The following is a 17,362-nucleotide window of genomic DNA, read 5'->3' as shown; positions in this document are numbered from 1 at the left end:
TAGAAACATATTTGGAAGAAACATACAAATATTTCTGACAATGAAGATATATATTTCACAGCTGTGCATCATTGTGGTGGTGGTGGTGGTGGTGGTGGTGGTGGTGGAGGAGGAGGAGGAGGAGGAGAAACGGATTAGTACGAAAAACGGGTAAAAAATTGTCCAAAAATTGATACAAATTATTTATTTTTGTTTATTTTATTTCTCCTAATATTATTAAAATGAGGACAATCAATAAAAGGCATAAGTTTAGAATAGGTACATTTTAACTTTCTGACAGATACTTTACGTCGATAACATGATTTGTAATTTTGAGTAGTCAGATTCTGTTAAAAATAGATTTTTGTCAAGGAACTTCTTAAAAAAAGGGGGGGGGGGGGGGGGGGAGGGCGCTTCTCTTACATTCAAGGTTGTCTTATACTATACTCAAGTAAATGCAGTATACTTTGATGACATGGTGCTGTGATCATAATCTAAAAATGTGCTTCATGAAATAGAGAGGAAGCCCTAAATATCAAATATGAAGAATCTGGAAGGAAAATAAGTAAAAAACAGACCAAAAGCATAATACTGGGAAGAAAAAGAGAGAAGGCCAAAATCACAATACAATAGGTTTCAAAATTCAAATTCCTGAGAAATATTACAACAGAGTACATAAAATATGACTGGCGTAAGCTCAAGAATAGCAACAGCTCAGAAAGCATTCAACAATAAAAAAGTAAATCATTTTACAGGCCAACGAACAAAAACCTGAGAAAATGATTAGCCAAATGCTATGGCTGTAGCATAGTTTTAAACGGAACATAGATCTGGATATTAAGAAAAGATGAGGAAATAAGTCTGGAGGCACCAGAGATGTGGGTATGAAGGAATCTAGAGGGTGTGTACTGGGAAAACAGGTTGAAGAATGAATTAGTGTTGGACTTGGGGAAAACAGAAGCCTCTTAGGTATCACACATAAAAAAAAGGAAAATTGTCTGCACATCTTGAGAAGACAGTGCTTCCTCCAGCAAGGAAATGAAGGACTGTAAATGGAAAGAAATGGAATGGAATCCCAGTACTGCCTAAAGTATCATGGTGGATTTATTTGTACATGCAGGTGCCAAGAAGAATGAACATCACCAGATTGCATTTGTCATCATCGTATGGGATCAGCACCTGGTGCAGTGATAGGGAGTGCCACATGACCAACTATTTGCACAGCTGATAATCTGAACAGTTGCCACCACATACCCGACACGTTAACGCAGGTGGTTGTGACCTATTTTCGTTTTCTATATGACATGTTTCAACAAGGCTACATACTGCTTGGGCTACCATGACCTACCTTAATAAGGAGTGTATTAAACTGTTGCCCTGGTCACCCAAGTTCTCCGAATGTCTCATTCATTGAAAACATCTGTTTGTCGTGGGGTACTGACACACCATCACTCACCAGTTACTAAAACTGATGAATTCTGTCAGAGTTCGAGCAGCACACAGTATGACACATTTCTGTTATCCAAGCACAGTTAAACTCTATGCCCAGATGAGTTAGCCATTGTTGCTGCCAGAGAACACACATCTGTGTACTAAATTTCATACACTGTATCCCCCATATAACCTACAAGTTCAATCATCAAGAAGCTGAAACTTTTGAAATAGAAAACACACACACACACACACACACACACACACGGGTCCACAGTTTGAGGGGAATGGGTTATCTTTGCTGATTCCATAGTTTTGATACTGTTGGAATTGTTACAGATATTCCACATACAAAAATCTCAAGCGAGACAAAGTAATAATGTTTCGAAGGAAAATATTCAATTAACTGTCACTGGAATACAACGTACGGTAAATGGCAACACAGATGCTGTAGAGTTTAATGTATTAAATAAACTAACATGAGCTGATATTCGAAGGTGTAATAAGAATATCACAGGAGGAACACTGAAGAACAGCCACATGAAGTATGAAAATACACACACACACACACACACTCACACACACACACACACACACACATTCTGGTTAGCAATCACATCCCATGAGCATAGACACAACAGCACCAATAACCATAGCTTGACACTGCCATTGCTAGTATAACTACTGCATCTGCTGTACAATAAACTTACCTGTAAATATAGTTCTCATGGCCATGCCATGTTCCTAGGCATGACATCTCCTCTAAATCCCAAATTTTTACACATGAATCATTGGAACATGAAAGAACCTTTGCTTCAGAGTGTACAGCTAAACCTCTAACACAATCTGTATGACCTGGAAAAAAAATACTTTTATATAACAAAGTTATGTATGACATCTAGGAATTTTGTTACTGAAATACGATAATTTTCCAATGTCCCTAGATATAATTAATATTATGGGTAAATGTTGTACAAATAAGATGGATAATTCTCACAGGCCCATGAAAAATCTCCAGTACCTACCAGTTTCATTTAAGTCTAGTTAAATGATAAATACATAAAAGCATAAAATGGACAACTACATATTTCAAATACTTTGTTGACAGATATCACTGTATATGGTCATCACATCCTTGCTCAATATCAGTGTATAAATTTTGTGAACAGAACAAACATTTCCTCACACACAATGTCCATTACCATCAATGATTACAAGGGCAATGATGGTTTCCCTCTCAGATCGGAGATGCGATATGAGTCCACTTCTCCTAATCAAGCCACAACACTGCCTGTTCTACTGCTGTCTCAGGATGACAACATGGAAAAAAAAAGTCTTTCAACATTGACTAGTCCACAATGGCAAGTGAAGGATAAAAATAAGGAACAATTCATATACTGATTATATTCTAGTCAGGCCTGCAGCCAGACCATACAGTCATCTTGACACAATATTCAGCAGTCTATTTGGCCACTGGCTTCAGATGATAAATCTCATCACAATTTATTCCTGCCATGCCTTTTAGACACCTATGAGAAACAGAGCACCTGTGAGAGAAACTATCACTGCAGCCCCATAACATCAAGAGGGGGTGCAGCATCCCAGTGGTGAAAACAGGCAGAAACGATGGATCACTACTTGCCTCTGCCTGTCAAGTGAAAGACCATTTTTTTTTAATTTTAGATAAAAACAAGGTGATGTTCAAAACGGCTACCATTTGTGTCAGGAATCAGTTCTAATGACATTCATTCAGCAAACAGCATTCTCACCTGGACAAATAAATATTGTGTCAAGATGATCATGATCATACTACACACCCAACGAGAATATAATTAACTCGCTTTGAAAGTATTATGAAGTTCTCTGACAGTTTTTTTAAATAATACCTTTTATACATATGTATACTTTTCATGACAGGTTGAATAAAACTGATTTGTACAGAACACATTTATTATGAGTCACACTTATCACTTAAATATAATAAATAATTACATGTGTGATCAAAGACTTATTTTAAATTTTAATGATGTAGTCAATACTCCCTCTGTAGCTGTTTGATGTGATGTCAAGCAAAAGTGTGAGGAAGGGACTCAGAGCAAGAAGTGGAGACACTGTTTTTGGCAGACATGAGAGCAACAAGTTTGTATACCAGTAGTGTGAGATTAGCAAGTTGCCCCCATGGCCATCAATGACAGAGTCTCCGCATCTTGCTCTCGAAGCCCCTTCCTCGCATCGCTGCATGACATTACACGCGACAGCTACAGAGTGTGTATTCGCTACAATTAACAAAATATCTATTTGACCACATATGTAACTATTTATTATACTTAAGTGGAAGTTGTGACTCATGCTGTCACAATAGTATGATTACCAAATGCAATTTTAACAAATCATAAGGTACTGAGAACAATGTTAAGACAGAAGAGGGTGAGAAAGGTAGCTCATCCAGGACAAACCTGCACAGCAAACCCATTCTCCCAACCCACACCAACACAAATTACACTTGTTTTACACCTGCTAGAGTCTGAGTTCATTCCACAAAGCATCATCATTTCATTGTTGGAAGGTAACAGCGGGAGAGGGGGATTTTATGAGTGGTAATAAAAATTTATAACAGTCCTTCAATTTCCCCTGAAAGGGTAAAAAAACAATGAAACATTAAACACTAATGTCCCATCAACCACATGACCATTGGACAGGATTTGTGATTGGTGTAAAGAATGGCAGCTAACTCTAAATATAGATAAATGTAAAGAATGGCAGCTAACTCTAAATATAAATGTAAATTAATGCAGATGAATAGGAAAAAGAATCCTGTAATGTTTGAATACTCCATTAGTAGTGTAGCGCTTGACACAGTCACGTCGATTAAATATTTGGGCGTAACATTGCAGAACGATATGAAGTGGGACAAGCATGTAATGGCAGTTGTGGGGAAGGCGGATAGTAGTCTTCGGTTCATTGGTAGAATTTTGGGAAGATGTGGTTCATCTGTAAAGGAGACCACTTATAAAAGACTAATACGATCTATTCTTGAGTACTGTTCGAGTGTTTGGGATCCCTATCAGGTCAGATTGAGGGAGGACAGAAGCAATTCAGAGGTGGGCTGCTAGATTTGTTACTGGTAGGTTTGATTATCACGCGAGTGTTGCAGAAATGCTTCAGGAACTCAGGCGGGAAATTTAGAGAACTAGCATTTGAGGCTGACTGCAGTATAATTTTACTGCCGCCAACTTATATTTCGCAGAAAGACCACAAAGATAAGAGAAATTAAGGCTCGTACAGAGGCATATAGGCAGTCATTTTTCCCTTGTTCTGTTTGGGAGTGGAACAGGGAGAGAAGATGCTAGTTGTGGTACAAGGTACCCTCCGCCATGCACCGTATGGTGGATTGCGGAGTATGTATGTAGATGTAGATTAAACATGTAGGACAAGCTCAAATATGGGAAAGGATGATAGGGGCAAGCATGTGTCCTTTTCAAAGCAACCATCCCAGCATTCGTCTAAATGATTAAGGAAAACCATGCAAAACCAAAAGTTGGACAGCCAGAGAGGGATATGAATCACAATCCTTCCAAGAGGGTATATGGTATTTTAGCACTGGAATACTCTGATCAATGTTCATAAAAGAGTAAAGATCTTGTAAAACCATAAAATTGACATATGCGACTGATCACTGACATAACTCCCAGGGTTTGGGGACTGGTCCAGACAACATGCTAAAAACTACAACACTTACAATAGTCATATCTAACTGTTATCAAAACAAGCGGTTGGTCAGTCTTTTTATTAACGAACCTAACAGCAGCCTGCATAAAATTTAACTTTACCATGGGGTGTGTGTGTGTGAGGGGAGGGGCCTCACCAATAATAATGAACAATGAAAGAGGCAACCACTCTGAGGACATTTTAGAGTCTCCTTACTAAATATTTAGGAAGCAGGCTCAATACATAACAAAATTTTAAATTACATGCTGCACTTGTCCCATTGCTGTCTAAAATATAGAGCAGAGTCTAGGTAAGTTGAGGGTTGCTACTGAATCAGCAAATAAAACACATATTGTTAAAATGTTTACTCAAGGTGATACTCTACAATTTCCACAAATTAGCAGACCATTTCATCAAAGAGGATAGTAGTGTGTGGTTGGCAAGAAATTCTTCATGTCTATGTTGTTGATTCTCAGGTTCTTGTTTGTCACTTCTAACCATTTGCCTTCCCAATGGCACATAATTCTTTACTTGCTAACTAGATGGCAGAATGCTATGAGATGGGACACCAAATCATTGTTGTTCTACGTGAAACACTCTTGCTTCTTTGTTGCATCACTTTATGTGAACATAAACCAGCAGATTACATTCTTTTGCTTTAAATCTGTATCCACTGCATGTGTCGTGGACTATGACTAACATTTATTCTGCTCGATACACTATTTGGACATACTGCTTTTAGAACACAGAAACACAGCAGATGAGAAATTTTCTGCTGCAATGGCTTCTCATCCACTCCAGTGCCCAATGAACAACACACAATTATGTGCCTTAATTTGTTAGCTGTTCATGAAGATAACATCTGAACTATGTACCAACCCAGGGTACCCCCTTACTTAGACTCAGCAGTAGATATGGTGATAAAATCATGAAATTCCCATAAAACTGAAGAAAATCACTTAAAAATGTATTCTGGAGCTCAATATTTCTTGTAGTTATTCAGCCTCAAACTTACATTGTGTGTTTAATGTAGCCAGGGCACCAGTCCACCCCACCCCTCCCCCACCTATCCTCCCTGGCTCACCATCTTGAAGCCACAGACCAACACCATAAGATATTCCTTAGAAAAGATTCCAGAAATTTTTGTCGCATATGGTGACTTTCTAAACAACCACTCAAAGTTTGGTTAGTTGACCAGATCAAACCACAATGACCACGGCAGTACTAATACTTTCAGGGTCTGTCTAGCTAGGACGCACCACAATGTGTGGAGCAGTGAGTCACTATCATCTGTACAGTCTGACAAGTACCTGTTGACAACCTGGTTGACAGTATTTACAATTTTGATCCCTACATAAATAGTGCCGTAGTCCCTGCAGGATCTCTCTTACCATTTATAGAAATGTAAAACACAAATCCCTTACTAATTTGCTGGGTTATTTTTACAATTTTCAGTTATTTTATGTGCTTTGTTGTTAGATCTTTCATCAACGGTAACCAGAGTAATTTCTTGACAAAGATTATGTCTACTAATGATACAAAATCATTATAATTTTTAATAGTGTACCCCACTTCCCCAATTGGGATCTTTGAATTGTTAAAAACATTATGTGAACAGTTAAAGCACAAATATTTTTTGCGGTGAAAACCTACACCCATTACTTGTCAAAAATCTCCCAGGCTTTGAAACAGTTTGGAGAAGGATGTTAAATCTCCAAGTAGTGGTGTATGCATTTATGAGATTAAGAAAACACAATTGCCTCCTATGTATGGCCACTTCAATAGTACAAGGGCTATACGTAAATTTATCTCCAACTGGCTGTTAAAGAGTTATAGATTATATACAATCTGTACCTATATGTTGATATTACTTCTCCGCATAAGCATTCATGCACTGAACCCCACAACATATGACGGGCATTGAAGTCTCACCATAGGAGAAATGGTTGGAAGAGTTCATCAGTAAACACTTCCGGGCTAAGTTGCCGTGGTCGATCTGTAGAACTTCTTCTCCCTGACGTTTCGTTCTCAATTAGTTCTCAAGAAGTTCTACAGATCGACCACGGCAACTTAGCCCGGAAGTGTTTACTGATGAAGACGCCGGCCGTGAAAGCCTACATGGAATGGTTGGAAGAGTTGTTCTGTAGGACCTGTTAGGGCCTCAGAGTCAATCGCATCATGTGTAGGTAAATATAGTGAGCAAATAGTAATCCTCCGACATACATGAACTTCAGCTGGAACCGCTTGCAGGTCAGTAGCTAGGGGGAGAGCACAGGAGTGGTGCATGTTATTGACAAAGTGACCCCTCCCTTGGCACTTTCGCCAGTCAGGTCATCCTTGCGATAGAGAGCATAGCCCCTTATGAGAGGGTTATCAGATGCTTTAAAATGTGCTTCCTGCAAACCCAAGCGTTTCTGTACCAGCACTTTCAGTTCCCCCAAATGTGTTCCAAACCCATTAATGTTCCACTGCAGTATGGAAGCCATTTTAATGGTGAGGTTTAACTCTGTCTTTGCCCTTCTTGTTCCACCATGGTGATGAGACGGGAATGGAGGGAGAGGGTGGAGTCACCTGAGGGACTCACTGGTTCCCTCAAGCAAATGTCAACATCCATACCAGCGATTGTATGATCATCAGCAGATCCATCAGACAGCAACAAGGTCACATAGACCAATGGCTTCGGGGCAGACCACTGGCCATTTGGCATTCGTCCGCAGCTTGGATTTTGGGGGACGATGACAAGGCTGGTGGAACAGAAACACTCTGCTGGATCTCTTCAGATGTCTGCCATGAGGGATTACCATCTACACTGAAATTATGTTCGGCAACTTTCAATGCTTCAGCTATAGGTTGACTGGGCTGTGGGACCAGAGGTGCAGGTAGATGTTATGATGCTCAGCAGTCATAGTCATGGTGCTAACACTGACCTTCTAGCCAGGATTCTTCAATGCCATGGCAAAAGACTTGATGAAACTTGGTGGCTGTGTGGCCTTAAATTCCTTCTTTGCATCAGAGTACAAGACACACTGTGTGACTAATTCCCTGCATCTTATTTTCTTCAGCAAAGACAGGACAATCCCTGCTCCAAACAGGATGGGCCTGAGAGAAATTAACACACCTGGATGGCACAGTGCTTTGAAAGCCCTGTATGTGCACCTCACTGCCACATCATCCACACGTAGCCCAACCGTCACAACCCATAGTGGTGTGACTGCAGTGTTGGCACTTGAAACAGCACATTACATTTGGGACGTACAGTCTTACCTTAAGCCGGAGAAATCCTGCTGCAAATACTCTGACAACTTCGGCAGACTGAATGTCAGAATAAATGATGCTGACTTTTGGAGCTCCCATCAACCTTTTTCATAAAGTTTTGGACTTCAGTCACCCATGCACTTTCCCATTCCTGTTGCAGTTATTTTGTATCCATACCCATAATGTCCCAGCATGTGACAATACCTTTAACACTATTCAACTCAGTGTGCAGCTCCCTGATGATGGGATATTCTGTAAGTAGCTTGGCATTCAACAGCTTCTGTACTTGGAAAGCCCTCATAGCCTCCAGCAGAAGAGTAACATTCCACAGTCCCTTCATATATCTACATTGATACTCTGCAAATCACATTTAAGTGCCTGGCAGAGCGTTCATCGAACCACCTTCACAATTCTCTATTATTGCAATCTCTTATATCGCGCGGAAAGAATGAACACCTACATCTTTCCGTGCGAGCTGCGATTTCCCTTATTTTATCATGGTGATCATTTCTCCCTATGTAGGTCGGTGTCAACAAAATATTTTTGCATTGGGAGGAGAAAGTTGGCAATTGGAATTTCATGAGAAGATTCCATCGCAACGAAAAATGCCTTTCTTTTAATGATGTCCAGCCCAAATCCTGTATCATTTCAGTGACACTCTCTCCCATATTTTGCGATAATACAAAACGTGCTGCCTTTCTTTGAACTTTTTCGATTTACTCCTTCAGCCCTATCTGGTAAGGATCCCACACCGAGCAGCAGTATTCTAAAAGAGGATGGACAAGTGTAATGTAGGCAGTCTCCGTTTCTAAGTGTCCTGCCAATAAAATGCAGTCTTTGGTTAGCCTTCCCCACAACATTTTCCGTGTGTTCCTTCCAATTTAAGTTGTTCGTAATTGTAGTACCTAGGTATTTAGTTGAATTTATGGCTTTTACATTATACTGATTTATCGCGTAACCGAAGTTTAACGAGTTCCTTTTAGCACTAATGTGGATGACCTCACACTTTTCATTATTTAGGGTCAACTGCCAATTTTCACACCATTCCGGTATCTCTTCTAAATCATTTTGCAATTTGTTTTGATCTTCCGATGACTTTATCAATTGATAAATGACAGCGTCATCTGTAAACAACTGAAGACAGCTACTCAGATTGTCTCCCAAACCGTTTATATAGATAAGGAACAGCAAAGGGCCTATAACACTACCTTGGGCAACACCAGAAACCACTTTATGACTACGAACTGTGACCTCTCTGACAGGAAATCACAAATCCAGTCACATAACTGAGACGATATTCCATAAGCACACAATTCCACTACGAGCCACTTGTGTGGTACAGTGTCAAAAGCCTTCCGTAAATCCATAAATATGGAATCCATCTGAAATCCCTTGTCAATAGCACTCGACACTTCATGTGAATAAAGAGCTAGTTGTGTTTCAGAGGAACAATGTTTTCTAAACCCATGTTGACTGTGTGTCAATAGTTTCCTTCAAGGTAAATCATAATGTTCGAACACAATATATGTTCCAAACTCCTGCTGCATATCGACGTTAACGATATGGGCCTGTAATTTAATGGATTACTCTTACTACCTTTCTTGAATATTGGTGTGACCTGTGCAACTTTCCCGTTTTTGGGTACGGATCTTTCGCCGAGCAAACGGTTGTATATGATTGTTAAGTATGGAGGTAATGCATCAGCATACTCCGAAAAGAACCTAATTTGTATACAGTCTGGAACAGAAGACTTACTTTTATTGATTTAAGTTGTTTCACTACTCCAAGGGTATTTACTTCTACGTTACTCATGTTGACAGCTGTTCTCGATTCCAATTCTTTTGTGAAGGCATTTCGGAAGGCTGTGTTTAGTACATCTACTTTGGTAGCACTGTCTTCAATAGTATCTCCATTGCTGTCGCGCAGAGAAAGCATTGATTGTTTCTTGCCACTAACATACTTCACATACGACCAGAATCTCTTTGGATTTTCTGCCAGGTTTTGAGACAAAGTTATAAGCATCTTGCACTGAAGTCCGCGCTAAATTTTGAGCTTCTGTAAAAGATCACAAAACTTGGGGATTTTGAGTCTGTTTAAATTTGGCATGTTTGTTTCGTTGTTTCTGCAAAAGTTTTATAATCCGTTTTGTGTAAGGAGGATCAGCTCCGTCGTGTGTTAATTTATTTGGTATAAATCTCTCAATTGCTGCCGATACTATTTCTTTGAATTCAAGCCACATCTGGTCTACACTTACATTTTTAATTTGTAATGAGTGGAGATTGTCTTGCAGGAAGGCGTCAACTGAATTTTTATTTGCTTTTTTGAAAAGGTATATTTTTCGCTTATTTTTGAAGGATTTGGGGATTACAATATTCAATCTCGATACGACAACCCTGTGTTCACTAATCCCTGTATCAGTTTTGAGGCTCATTATTAACTCAGGATTATTTGTTGCTAAGAGGTCAAGAGTGTTTTCACAACTGTTTACTATTCGCATGGGCTTATGTACTAACTGCTCAAAATAATTTTCGGAGAATGCGTTTAGCACAATTTCGCATGATATTTTATGCATACCCCCAGAATTAAACATGTCAACATATCGAGGGTAAATTAAAGTCTCCACCAACTATTATCGTATGAGTTTGGTACATGCTTGAAATCAAACTCAAGTTTTCTTTGAACCTTTCAGCAACTGTGTCATCTGAATTGGGAGGTAGGTAAAAGGATCCTATTATTATTTTACTCCAGTTGCCAACAATAACCTCTGCCCATACTAACCCACAGCAAGTACCTACTTCAATTTCGCGACAAGTTGAACAAATACTAACAGCAACAAACACGCCACCGCCAACCGTGTTTAGCCTATGCTTTCGGAAGACCGTTAGATTCTTTGCAAAAATTTGGATGAGCTTAACTCCAGGCTTAGCCAGTTTTCAGTGCCTATAACGATTTGAGCATCAGTGTTTTCTATTAGTGCTTGGAGCTCTGGTACTTTCCCAACAATAGATATGAGTTGTCCTGCAAGTCTGTCGAGACCTTTACAGATATAGAATGGTAACAATTTTTCAGAAGAACTGTCCACAAGTTTCATTACAACAAAAATGTTATCCACCACAGGATGTGGTATGTTACTATGCTTACTGTTGTTGACAGAGATGACCCAGATGGACTGGCCACATGAGGTCTCTTAAGAATTGAGGCGTTAGTACTGCCCAGTGCCCCACCCAAACCACTGGGAGTAGAAACACGAGATTTAGGCGTAATGGTGTCCCTATAAGCAGTCGGGGAAGAAAATCCACCCAGACTGAGAGGGAAAACCTTATACAACTGAGGCGTGGCAGGTTCCCAAGAGGTTGCTGGCAATCACTGTTCCACCTCAACCGCCATGCATCTCATCAGCACACCACACACATTGAGACTGAGGGTTGGTTGTTTGTTGTTATAGAGATATGTACCGTCCTCAACATTCAGGTGGTCAAGCCAAGATCCCCATTCCCTGTGATACACCACGTTTCACTGCCACACTGCACAGTGGTTGCTGAAGCATTCCCAGAGGTTATCGTGACAGAGCACTGGCAACACATAGCAGTTCAGAGCTCAGGAACCCCAGGATCACCAAGCCCATTCCCAGCAAATGAATGCTGAGCCCCTGAGAGCATTAATAAATCACTTATTTCACTTAAACTGTGATTTCAACAGTCATGCTGCAATAACATCATGTCTCTTCAATAGAGAGCCAATTCGGGAAAGAAATTACATCAAGTCATATGGTCAAAGACGTTGATATACAGACAAACACTCACATAATGTTGAGCTACATAGCCTATCATTTAAATGCTTTGCAATACACCCCTAAATTGATTTAAACAATATTTCTGTATACAAAAATGAAGTGATGAATATTATTGCAAAACCAGGCTCCCGGCGGGAATTCAAGGTCTTTTCTCAATTTCATCAAATTTTAGGCTTTTTCTCAGTTTTTAAGGTTTCATGGTTTGGTTGCCTCCCTTCCTTGTTGTATGTGATGTATTTTGCCAACTCTTCACAAATGCTACGTAACAAGTTTTGTTAAGTGCTCCCGATGTTTTCTACTGTATTTCTGTTTTTATACAGGGTTATTACAAATGATTGAAGCGATTTCACAGCTCTACAATAACTTTATTATTTGAGATATTTTCACAATGCTTTGCACACACATACAAAAACTCAAAAAGTGTTTTTAGGCATTCACAAATGTTCGATATGTGCCCCTTTAGTGATTCGGCAGACATCAAGCCGATAATCAAGTTCCTCCCACACTCGGCACAGCATGTCCCCAACAAAGAGTTCGAAATGGTAAGGCTTCTGCTTTAGCCTTTTCCGTAAGCTTTTCCAAACCGTCGGCTGTGGTACGTTTAGCTCCCTGCTTGCTTTATTTGTCAACTTCCGCGGGCTACGCGTGAAACTTGCCCGCACGCGTTCAACCGTTTCTTCGCTCACTGCAGGCCGACCCGTTGATTTCCCCTTACAGAGGCATCCAGAAGCTTTAAACTGTGCATACCATCGCCGAATGGAGTTAGCAGTTGGTGGATCTTTGTTGAACTTTGTCCTGAAGTGTCGTTGCACTGTTATGACTGACTGATGTGAGTGCATTTCAAGCACGACATACGCTTTCTCGTCTCCTGTCGCCATTTTGTCTCACTGCGCTCTCGAGCGCTCTGGCGGCAGAAACCTGAAGTGCGGCTTCAGCCGAACAAAACTTTATGAGTTTTTCTACGTATCTGTAGTGTGTCATGACCATATGTCAATGAATGGAGCTACAGTGAATTTATGAAATCGCTTCAATCATTTGTAATAGCCCTGTACATGATAACGAGGGAAAATCAAGTGCACTCTCACACATTTTATAGTTGAAAATTAATTTTATCCTCTACATTTCATTTTATTTTTAGTGTGTTTCTTGTCTTATTAATCTATTTTAGAAATGCATCATAACACTGTGTAATTACATTTTACACTTTTCTCAATAGCATTTTTACGCAACTATGTTCACCATATTAGGACTTGATAAAAACACGTATCCTGCATTTACAAGGTAGTGTCTTGTAATGTATTGCTCAACACTGTTGTGCTGCAGTGCTGCCTGTATCATTTTGGAGCATTTTGGGTTTTCTATGTTTTTTCATCAGTTGCAACATATATGCAAACAGAAGATTACTGTTGCCAAGTTCTGTATGAGTACTTCAGTCAGTGTGAGATCTTTTGAACAGATAACAGATGCATTTTTATGCTAGTCTGTTCAACGTACATTTTCCTATCCTGTCCCCCAGTACCTTATGACTACATCGTCACACAAGAAGCTGTATGTTATGAACAGATGTGAAAAGATGTTATGATATGAAGCTTACAGTTGTTATCACTGGAATGTGCTATCACTGGTAAGTGCACAGGCAGTCTGACTTGTGAATGTATTTTTACACCAACAGCCTTTATTTCTCATGCACACAGAGTGTTACAGTATTAACTTAACAAATGGCTCTGAGCACTATGGGACTCAACTGCTGTGGTCATAAGTCCCCTAGAACTTAGAACTACTTAAACCTAACTAACCTAAGGACATCACACACATCCATGCCCGAGGCAGGACTCGAACCTGCGACCGTAGCGGTCGTGCGGTTCCAGACTGTAGCGCCTTTAACCGCTCGGCCACTCCAGCCGGCGCTGTTGACTTAACAATTAATGTGAAGAATGTTAACATTGGTATTCAGTTCACATAATTTACATCACTTCAAGAAGTACAGAGCTTCACACTCATTTAATGTTACTGTATTTCTACAGCGAAATGGCTTAGTTTTGACTACGACATTTATATATGTCAGAAGATTTTAAAGTCCGACACATGCTGAAGCAAAACTTATGTAATATATTATTTTCACCATTGTTGTACTGTACTACTGCCTATATGACATGTTTATGCAGTCCTGTACATACAAGGATCATTGCAAAAGTCATGGCAACTATTTTTTGTCTCAAAAATGGTAACAAATTAAAAAATTATGAACAATGCAAATGGAATGTTAGTTCATAAGTAAACAGTACATGTACAGAGATGGATGAATGCACACACCGCCACAAAGATAAAGAACAAGAAAAAAGGCGAAAAAAGGTTGTCTCACTAAATGTGTTTTACTGTCAACTGCAATACACAATAGAACATTACAAACTACATGCAATCCATGGTATCAGGAGCCTCCCCAAGAATCCAGAGTAAAGTGACACTAGATGGCAGTCCTTTCCAGGAAAACAATGTGTGAAGAGAGACCACAATGTAAGTTGAGCAGCCATTCAGGTGCTAATCCCCCGTACTACTGTCACTCTTTCCTACAACGACATCTATGATGAGCTATTCGGGAGGAATGTCCTGAACATCTACACAATGTATTAATTCTTCAGGACAGCGCGAGAGCCCATATGGCAGCATGTGTGCGGAATCTGCTCATGCGACCACCACATTCGCCAGACTTATCACCTTGTGATTACAGCCTCATAGCAGAATTGAAAGAGCCACTGTGTGGAATATGATATCAAATACGTAAAGACACTGCCACAGCAGTGACGCGCGAGATTTGATGACTCGCTCATGGTGAAGCCATGGATATTCGGCACCTTCCAGTGTTGGCAGTGTGTGATGGATTCGTTGGGAGATTATTTCAAGGGACTCAAATGATGATGTTTGGTTTGTGGGGCACTCAACTGTGCGGGTGCTAATGAGCGCACATAGTCCCAATTTCTACACAGTCCAATCTAGCCACTGTCACAAATGACGGATGATAATGAAATGATAAGGACAACACAAACACCCAGTCCCCAGGCAGAGAATCGAACTTGGGACCCCGTGTTCCAGAGGTAGCAACACGAGCCACTAGACCACGAGCTGCGGACTCGAGGGACTCAAAGATGTCACAGTTCCTGCCATGTACTATGGTGTAGTGTTGCAACTGACAGCACAAACATCTGAAACAACAAAATTTGTTTCGTCTTTTTCTCATGCATTATCTTTATGACAGTGTGTATGTTCATTCACCTCCCTAAATGTAATGTTTACATATGAACTAACCTACCATTTGCATAGTTCAGAATTTTTTAATTTCATACCACTTTTGAGACAAAAATTAGTTTCTATGGCTTTTGCAATGACCCTCTTACACTCTGTGCTTCATTTTTATATTCTTTTAACTTTTGCAGCACCACTTGACAATGACCCAAAAGCTGAAACTGCAATTATGTAATAAATAATTCTCACAGTCAATGGCGAATATGATGTCATTTAAAAATATGCTTCATAAAAATTCTCAACTGTGTTTCATGAAAAGAACATTGCCTTCTGTCCAGGAATTCCTATACGAGTTCATGAAGCATCTCTGTAATACTTGTGTGTGGACTGAACCTACTGGTAACAAATATAGCAGCAAGCCTGTGAACTGCTTCAATATATTCCTTTATTTCAACCTGGTGGGAGTCCCTGATACTCAACAATTTGTCACACTAGTGTACTGTACGCGGTATCCTTCATAGGTACGCTAAATTTTCCATATTTCTCCCAATAAACCAAAGCTGGCCATTTACTTTCCCTACTACTAACCTTAGGTGCTCATTCCATTTCATACTGCTTCACAATGTCATGCCTTGATATTTAATTGAGGTGACTGTGTCAAGCAGCATCCCACTACTACTGCATTCAACCATTGCAGGAGTGTTTTTTCTACTCACCTGCATTAACTTACATTTTTCTACATTTACAGCAAGCTGTCATTCTCACTCCAAACAAATTCTGTACGAGTCACCCTGCAGCTCCCAATAGTCACTCAACGACACCTGTACACTACAGCATCATCAGCAAACAGTCGCAGATTGCTGTCCACCCTATCCGTTAAGCTCATTTATGTATGTAGAGAACAAACTTCACAGCTGAAGTTTAAATTAAACACCTGTGGCTGTCTCTTTTGCATTTAATTTATTTACACAACCAGTTTTGGTGTTCCAATTACACCACCTTCAGGTCCCTGCGTAAAAAACAACAATGACAACATACTCAAGTTAATATACATACTAATAAAAGGAAGGTAAAAAATTGAGAGATTAATATCCAAGGGAATTGACAGTAAATATTTGCCAACAGCCAAACTGTACAGGATGTTACATCAACATTAGTAAACCATTCAAAAGGAACTAGATAACACTTATAAAATTTTACAAATATTAACTGGAAAAATAGATCATCATACAACAGTAAAAACTAATCTCTGTATGGGAAGTCAGAAACATGTCAACCTCAGATAACTAAGGTGTGTCATACTTAATAAATAAAAAACTAAAATGTAAAACAAATATAACACACTTTGTCTGTATCGGATTCTCTAACAATAGGTGACACCATCCTCTGACCTGTTTCTTGCAAGGACTACTTTTCATAAAGATGCACATTTCGTTCATTTTCTTGCTTTCTGATTTCATTCAATATATGCTTTCATATGTTTACCATCCTGCACAGATATTCCTGTGCACTTTTTTACAGTTACTTCAGGGATCTGCACTCTACCATTCACCCATGTACCCATTGATTATCCATTTATTGATCTATTTTGGTTGTGCCTAACCCTCATATTACATAAGTTTAACATTTTAGTTTTTTATTAAGTATGAGACACCTTAGATCTCTGAGGCTGACATTACTGACCTTCAATACATAGATTAGTTTTACTGTTGTATGACTTTATATTTCTCAGTTAATATTCATAAAATTTTATAGATATTCTCTTTTTACTGTGAATGATTCACAAACATTGATGTAAACACACTGTACGCTTTGGCTGTTGCCAAATATTTATACTAAATTCCCTTGGATATTACTTATCAATTTTCATACTGTCCTTTTACTAGCATGTTTATTAACTTGATTACATTGTAAATGGTTGGCTTAAAGATGATGTAATGGAATAATGAAACTGGT

The 17,362-nt window shown here is 39.4% G+C and overlaps 1 protein-coding gene across 1 annotated transcript in view; it reads right to left on the bottom strand.

The window, feature by feature from the left end:
- LOC126248696 (phospholipase A-2-activating protein) overlaps positions 1 to 17,362 on the bottom strand; it is a 133,240-nt gene that overhangs the window by 104,069 nt on the left and 11,809 nt on the right. Inside the window, exon 4 of the mRNA XM_049949977.1 lies at positions 2,121 to 2,265. Coding sequence (XP_049805934.1) covers positions 2,121 to 2,265 — 145 coding nt within the window. The remainder of the gene's footprint in view (positions 1 to 2,120; positions 2,266 to 17,362) is intronic.

This window comes from Schistocerca nitens, chromosome 3 (assembly GCF_023898315.1).
Source record: "Schistocerca nitens isolate TAMUIC-IGC-003100 chromosome 3, iqSchNite1.1, whole genome shotgun sequence".
Taxonomy (NCBI): Eukaryota; Metazoa; Arthropoda; class Insecta; order Orthoptera; family Acrididae; genus Schistocerca; species Schistocerca nitens.
Note: the sequence above shows the minus strand (reverse complement) of the source record. Positions and strands in the feature narration are given on the sequence as shown.